We start from the raw sequence: 8,243 nt of genomic DNA, 5'->3' as shown, positions 1-8,243 counted from the left end.
ATGGTTTTCTTCGTTTCCTTCCCTTGTTTGATTGTGTTTTTCTGTAAATTTTAAAGGGATTTTTGTGTTTCCCCTTTAAGAGTTTCTATCTGTTTACCTGTGTTCTTCTCTATTTCTTTAAGGGTCTTATTCATGTCCTTCTTAGAGGCCTCTAATATTGTCATGAGAAATGGTTTTAGATCCGAGTCTTGCTATTCCAGTGTGATGGTATATCCAGGACTAGTTATGGTGGGAGAATTGGGTTGTGATTATTCCAAGTACCTTGTTTTCTGTTGGTTATGTTCTTATGCTTGCCTCTGGTCATCTGAATATCTCTATTGCTACCTGCCCTCAACATCTGACTAGAGTCTGTCCTTCCTGTAATCCTGGTTGTGTCAGAAATCCTCATAGTTCAGCTATCTCTGTGATCCTGTGATTCTGCGATCTTGTGATCCTGAGATCCTGGGTGTGTCAGAGTTCCTGAGAGTCAAGCTGTCTCAGGGATCCTGAAATCCTGATGTGACTAAGCTCCTAGGATCCTGTGCTCCTGTGATCCCAGCTGTGTTAGAAATTTTGGGATTTGTGCCTCCTCTGAGTGCTGTAGGACTCTGGCTGCAGAGTTTTTGCCCAAGGCAAATCAGCATAGACTGGAAGGAACCCACGTTACTGTTTAGGTGGGGTTCCTATGTTCCTGGATGCTGATGGTCCCAGTTTCTCCTGGTTGTGTTAGAACAGATGTTGTGTCCTACTCACCCCTGATCCTAAGATCCTCTGTGTGCTAGAGTACTTGGGAGTGTCACCTCCTCTGCGTATTGTCTGATTTATTGATTGTGTTCTTATGCTGTCATTTAGGCATCTGGTTTTCCCTGGTGTTGGTTGCATTATCCTGATGATAGCAGGAGTTCTCAGAAAGGTGTACAGAGCTGCGGAGCAGACAATGGAAGTCAGGGTACCTGACTCTGATGTTTGACCCTACTTGCAAGGAATTGTTGGGGCTATATTCCCATGTGGCAGTTCTTGTGTTCTTTGTATGCCTCACAGGGGAAGCAGAATTCTCTTGAGATCCAGCTTGGCCCTCTGGACCAAAGGGCAAGCACATACTTACACAATGGCATACAGAGGACCATGCACAAATCAGCTCTCATCTGACTTCTAGGAAGTCCTCTGTGGTTAGTCTTGTGGCCCAGAAAACTTCCATAGGGAAGTGGGACTCTCTTGGTGTCTCACAGGGCTCCTCTGGCCTGATGAGTGAGCCCAGAACTAGAGAATGGAGTTCAGGGGGCCATAAACAACTTGATCTGTGTAATGTGTCCTAGTAAGACCCAACTGGCAATAATCTCAACTACCTGCTACCCCTTGGTTTGTATAGGACCACCTGTATCAATGTTGTATTCACTTTTATGTTTTTAAAATTAGGTTTTGGAACAATGTCACCCTATATCCAGGCCAATGATCCACCTGACAAAATGTTTCATGGGCTGGAATGACAGTATGTGTGGTACATTTGTCCCTAAGCATTTTAAAAAATGTGCTTCCCACATTTTGTAAATGTCAAGTTGACATCTTTTTTAATTTGTTATTTAAAAAAAATCTCTGATAATCTAATTCCTTCCTTTCTCATTCTCATGTCTATGTTTTCCTCTGAAGCTCCTTCCTACTTGGAAGAAATTATGGCTGCTTTAATCAGTATGGGTGTATGTACTGTTCATTGGAAAATGAGCAACTCATAAATGTCTGCACCACTGAAGAAAGTTGAATCCCCCCCAGGTACTTTAACTGTGCACAGACTCACAGAGAGTGCTGATAATACTCTGTTACTATAGTGTGACTTGCTGCATCTTTTCCCTGTAGGGAGTTTGACATTCTAAGTTCAGACAGTACATTTTTTCCAGACTTTGGTGAAGATCCCTATATATGTCACAATACATAAGAGAAAATGAAAATCTGTCACATACAGAAGATGCTAATTGTTGTACCTCTGTTGGGATGTCTGGATGCAGATTGCAGGCTGGCCCAGAGTACACATAGAAAAGGATGGAACTGAGAGTCCACTGTCTGTTGCTTTTTGAGTCCTAGGATATCTCTATACACCAGACCAGAAGGGGAATAGTGGGCTCTCAGACAAATGTTGTGGTTCCTAATCTCCTCTCTGGTTATCCAGGTTCCACCAGTAAAGTTCCTGGAGAAAACCAGGAACAGGGGCCCATGATCTATGTTTATCCTTGGTGCATCTGCATGCCAGCAGGAAAGTAGAATCTGAGAGTAAGTTGAACAGGTTGTGGTCCAAATGGGAGTGATTGTTGAGTATCCAAGTCCTGGGAAAAGAGAAATTTCTTCTTTAGTAGTCTTAGTCATGGCTCTTTTAGGTAATCTTTAATGAAGTAGCTGTCTGAGATGATCTTTGCTTGTTGATATTGCTTTATTGGGGGCAGAATGTGAATACATACATTCTACTGGGATGAAATGGGCATTTATATATATCTTGGGGGAAAGGCATGACAATAACCAAGAAGTATTGGCTTCAAGTATTGGCTGGATTTGAAGCTATCTAGATCTCTTCTTATCATGGAGAAGAACTCCAGATTTTATGTTTCAGGACTGAGTGCCTGTGTTCCTTTTGGGTATGTGTCCTGGTTACCTTTTCTAGAGCAGGTACAGAGACAAGTAGGAAGCAACTTTACTTCTGTTTTTTTCATATGTCTGAGTTTCCTGGGGTTTGAACTCAATGAACCTTACAAGTTCTAATGCCTGTCAGGTAGCATGGCCCTGCATGCCCTGCAGATCATCATGTTGGATGACTTTCATTTATAATAAAGTATCTCACTAATCCAGGCTTCTCCTCTTGACCTATATAAATCTATTCTGTGGATCTGCATTGGGGAACCAATTCCTCTCATTAGGCTCTAGTACTTGAGAGCTGGACCACCTCGCAATACAACCATTTGCAGACCAAGCTTCTAGCATGTGAACCCATGGAGGACACCATGTTGAAGGCACAGTACATAGACCAGGCAAGAAAAAAAGGGCAGTTGGTCCAGACAGAATTTTCAGGATGCTAAGTTTCCAGGTTGCTGACAGCCATGAAGAAGAACAGGATCTGTGAGAAATATGGGGCTTGTACAAATGAGGAACAAGTGAGGAATGGAGCAGCAGGAAAATTGATTGGCTCAAGTCAAGTCAGGTACTGTGGCAACTAAACGGTGCTTGGGAAAGAGCAGAAAGGGAAGATAGCTCACTTCCAGGCAGAGTTCCTCCTATGCTTTGGGCAAGCAGACGTGGGAGTACTGCCAGGTGCTTTCTACTTGGCCCCAGGTGGGCTTCTAAGCCACTGACCCCACTCAACAGGGGATGGACAAGGGACAGCCTCTGACTAGGGGCCACAGGCAAAATTCTGTTGCCCTTCGGTTATGAGAGAGAGGGCAGAGGGGTGTGGGGAAAGAGGGGGAGGGAATTTGCCCAAGACCAGCCAGAGCTCCTGTGCTCTGGGTAGACAGATATGGGAGGGCCGCTGGATGCTTTCCTCTTGGCCTCAGGTGGGCATCTAAGCCACTGACCACACCCCATGGGGGATGGACAAGGGGTAGCCCCCAAATCCAGGGGCCCCAGGGTGGCACCCTGTGCTCCAGGGTTATGGGAGTGAGGGTTGAGGGAGAGAGGTTCCCACGCAGGTGTGAGTAAGCGCAGTGGGCCTTTATGAACAGAGACAGTCTATGGTTTTAGAGCTTATTGTAGAAAGGAAGGGGAAAAGAGAGAAGGGAGAGAGAGAGAGGAAGAGAGAGAAAGAGAAGGAGAGAGACAGGGGGAGGGAGGGAGAGAGAGAGACAGAGAGAGAGGAGAAAGTAAGAGAGTGAGAAAGGAGGAGAAGAGAGAGAAGAGGAGAGAGGAGAGTAAGGGGAGTAAGAGGAGTAAGACAGTGAGGTGGGGCCAAGCAGCCCCTCTTATGGTATTCTGTTATCTTTACTATTGCTAGGTAACTAGGGAGGAGTCTAGCCTGAAGGTCAGAAGCTTGGGACATTGCCTATGTGACTACTAGCCATGCTTCTCTGGTAGAGGTTGTGTGTGTGGTTAACTTCGACAGGAGCCTTGAATCCAGGAGATATGAGAGAACTCCTTCTGTCCCATGTAGGTGAATTATCACCACCTGTTCCCAGGGTTCACCTCTCAATTAGAATGGAGACTAGGCTGTCTGTGCATAGCCCAATTCCCCACAAGGTACTGCTGTGAAGACCATGGTAGTCTTTGTTCTTAGTTTTCTAGACATGCATATACCACAGAGCTTGAGGAAGGTAAGCAGTATAAGTAATATGGGTTTCAGTGAATAATCTGACTTGGGTCATGGTAAACTGTTCTTACAGATGTTAGAAGAGAAGTAGGGAAAACAGCAAGGGGCTTGGAGAGGAAGGTGTATACCATTTTAAGGTAACCTTAACTATAACTTCTAAAACATGCTTATTCATGAGTATTATGTATGTATGTGTATATGTATGTGTGCATATATTTGTGAATATATTTCAAATTGTGTGCACACACCTATTCATGAGACAGAGGATAGAGGAGGGACTCATGTGTTCTTTTATGTCACTCTACCTAGTCCTTGGAAGCAGGGTCCCTCCATGAATCTGGGTCATGAAGTCAGCAAGTCTCAGAAATCTTCTATGTTTACCTTCCAATACTATATCTGGGGTCAGAGCCACATATGAACCACATGACTTGTTATATAGGTCCTGAGATCCAAAACCTGGTCATCATGACTGTGCAGCAAGTACTCTTAACTGCTAGCCCCAACTATTCTCTCTCTCTCTCTCTCTCTCTCTCTCTCTCTCTCTCTCTCTCTCTCTCTCATATTGCTAATCTGTCTATGTGTCAATAACATATCTATCATCTATCTACCTTCTATCATCTATTATCTCTCCGTTTTTGTCATCTATTTATTTATCCATCCATTAATCTGTCATTTATCTATTTATTTATGTATGTATGTACATCTCTGTCAAGTATTTTAATTTTTCTGTCTATCTTCTATGTATTTATCCATTCATCTATCTGTCATCTCTCCCTCTTCTCTCATCATAATTGTGTGTTTGTGTATAAGTACACAAATGCACACCTGGTTTCTGCAGAAGCCAAAAGAGAACCTTAAATCCCATTAAGCTGGCATTACAGGCATTCATTTGCAATGTGATTTGGAGAAAGACTAAGTTCAGGAGTTCTGCAATGCCACAAGTACCCCTTGCCAGAGAGACATCTCTCCAGCTCCAGTTATAATTTTGAAAGAAGACATTGTTGCAGTGGGTCAGCATCTAAAAAGAACAGCTTCATGAATCTTCAGAATAAATGCAAGCTTATCATCCAGGCGCATATCAGTTAACATGAAGACCAGTTCCTGTTTTATACCTTTGTAGTCACTACCTTCCCACAATTTTGACAAGTGCAGTGACTGTACCTGTGTATGAACATCACCGAGATGCAGCAGATGTAAACAAAATTGACTTCCATGTTAACATTTATTCAGCAAGTTTCATTCTTATCATTATTCTAAAGTATGGATTGTTAGTTCATTGTTGCATAAGATTCGATGGGGTGAACCCATCTGAAACCTTAAGTACAGCTAATCCAAACAAGTATAGAGGTTGGTTTTTTTTTTTCATAGAATTATTCCCTAAACAACACAGGTGCTGACTATTTCCACAGTTTCTAATTTTTCTTAGCTGCATGGAAATCTAAACTGAGCTAAAGGTCACAAGAGGATGAGGGTGGGTTATTTGCAAACATGCACCATTCTATTCAACGGCTTTCTGCAGTGGATGGTTTTGATATTCCAGGCACCAATTCCCTGGAAATGCCCAGAGATGGTTGTATTGCCATAGAGTTTCCCAATGATCTGTACTACAGATATGATTGACAGTCAGGAGACCCCAGGGGTCATCCATTTCCTTCCCAAGCACTCAGTGAATGGGTAAGGTTTGTTTTTCATATATATTGTCAGAGGCATTGATAAGGTTGAAGGTGGGTCACAGGAAGGATGGTTCTTAGATGAGATGCCAGAGATATCTGGTCAGATGGAGGGAGAGAGAGAGAGAGAGAGAGAGAGAGAGAGAGAGAGAGAGAGAGAGAGAGAGAGAGAGAGGTATGTGCATGTGTTTTGAGAGAGGGCCTTAGGTAGCCAGGCTGGCCTCCAACTGGAAATGTTGCCAAGGATGTTTATTGGTTCTCTGGCCTCTACTTCCCCAGTGCTAGGATTATATGAATGTGTTGCCCTTGCTCCCCTTCTCTACAGCACTGGTACACTGATTAGGGCATCTTATCAATCATTACAGAGTCAGTGATACAAGAACTCTTTAATTTTTATGTCCTCAGATGGTTAGTGTGGCCAGGGTAGGAGGGGGCAATTTACCAATCTGTTACTAAGTTTTTTTTTAACAGTTTAACAAGAACTTTTACACTTATGCTTGGCAGCTTCAAGAAAAACATGGAGATGTGTTCACAGTGCACTTGGGACCGAGGCCCATGGTTGTGTTATGTGGGACACAGACGATAAGGGAGGCTCTGGTGAACAACGCTGAGGCTTTTTCTGGCCGGGGGACCATTGCTGCAGCTCAGCTAGTTATGCAGGACTATGGTGAGATATTGGAGAGGGTAGAGTGGACGATGTGACCTAGGAAAGTGAGCTTGAAAGGTGAGGCCCAAGCTTTTGGGAATGACTGAGGATTCTCTGAACTTCCAATGTAACCTACCCACCTATGCTTCTCCTTCCTTCTTAGGTATATTTTTTTCTAATGGGGAACGCTGGAAGACCCTTCGGCGATTCTCTCTGGCCACCATGAAAGAGTTTGGGATGGGAAAGTGGAGGGTGGAGGAGAGGATAAAGGAGGAGGCCCAATGTTTGGTGGAGGAACTGAAGAAATACCAGGGTGAGTCTCAGAGCAAGGGTCCAATTCTGTTTGACCAATGGCAGCCCTCCAAATACCAGGGTCTATTACTCTATCTGGAGTACAAAGGCAGCCAGCAGCAGGTCCTGATGGCTTCTGTAACACCAGAGTCTAGAAGTCTGAGAAGTGATGGAGGAAGATTGGCAGATGGGAGTGGACTGTGCAGGGCTTGTGAATACACACAGGCAATCCCTGAACCTTTCTCTGTCTTTTCCTGACACTAGGAGTTAACTTTCAGCTCAGAGTCAGAATGGTGACCAGGGAGAAGATGCAGTATGGAGACTTCACACACTCTACCTCTGAGTCCCAGAATTCTCATCCCAGTTGTGATTAGTTTAATTCCATTATTGAAGTTAGCCTCCCTGCCTGTGTGTATGAATATCATCACATCTATTTTATACCACCAAGGGAAATTAAATAAAATGGAACATGCATCACTGAGCTTAGGGGCTGGCCCATGATATGTGCCAATATGGTAGCAAGTGTTTCTATTCTTTGAATAGTGAAAGGGGCAGCCTTTCAGGTGAGGCTTATGCCAAATCTTCTCCTTGTCTTTGACCCCATGTCTTATTCTGCCTCCTCATCCTCTAGGAGCTCCCCTGGATCCAACCTTTTTCTTCCAGTGCATCACAGCCAATATCATCTGCTCTATTGTCTTTGGAGAGCGCTTTGACTACACAGATGAACAGTTCATGCATCTGCTGAAGCTGATGTATCAGATCTATTCACTCTTAAGGTCATTCTCCTGCCAGGTCAGTGCTTGGGAAGAGAGAAGCGTTCAGGGCAGAGTTAAGAAGAAGCTGATTTGTTGGTGAAAGAGGGAGTGTTTCAGGGCTGGAACAAAGGCATAGACATCATAGAGTGACAAGGAGGCTGCAACCTGAGGCAGGGAGGGAGTGATGGTGAGCAAGATGAAGAGACGTGAATGTGGAAATACAGAGCCATACACATACATATGCAATGATAAAGTGGGTGATGTGGGTATAGTCAGACAGTGGATGACTTGGTTTTCATGCATGAGTCCTGCCTCCTTATATCCTGGGTAAGGTAGTATACGACATGGGCAATTCCAGCACATGGAGTTAGGGAGATGAGAAATTCAGAGTGATCCTTGGCAAGTCTTGCTTACATGAGACCCTGTGCACATAAACCAAAACCCCAGAATTAGAACAAACAAAGACAATTAAGTAAAGCAAAATGTGAGAGAGAGCAGAGGAATGGAAATGGGAGATACAGAGAATGAAAGACAAAGGTTAGAGATAGATTCAGAAGTTCAAAAGCATACATGTGTATAATGTACATATATGATGTGTGTGTGTGTGAGAGAGAGAGAGA

At 43.8% G+C, this 8,243-nt stretch overlaps 1 protein-coding gene across 1 annotated transcript in view; it reads left to right on the top strand.

Annotated features, from left to right (window-relative positions):
* Positions 1 to 3,059: 3,059 nt before the first annotated feature.
* Positions 3,060 to 8,243, top strand: part of LOC110288965 (cytochrome P450 2B9-like) — a 17,533-nt gene continuing 12,349 nt past the window's right edge. Inside the window, exons 1-5 of the mRNA XM_029473911.1 lie at positions 3,060 to 3,160; positions 5,382 to 5,454; positions 6,403 to 6,598; positions 6,741 to 6,890; positions 7,500 to 7,660. Of these exons, the coding sequence (XP_029329771.1) occupies positions 3,060 to 3,160; positions 5,382 to 5,454; positions 6,403 to 6,598; positions 6,741 to 6,890; positions 7,500 to 7,660 (681 nt within the window). The remainder of the gene's footprint in view (positions 3,161 to 5,381; positions 5,455 to 6,402; positions 6,599 to 6,740; positions 6,891 to 7,499; positions 7,661 to 8,243) is intronic.

Source organism: Mus caroli, unplaced genomic scaffold (assembly GCF_900094665.2).
Source record: "Mus caroli unplaced genomic scaffold, CAROLI_EIJ_v1.1 scaffold_14556_1, whole genome shotgun sequence".
Lineage (NCBI taxonomy): Eukaryota > Metazoa > Chordata > Mammalia > Rodentia > Muridae > Mus > Mus caroli.
The sequence above is the reverse complement of the archived record's forward strand: the minus strand, read 5'-3'. Positions and strand labels throughout refer to the sequence as shown.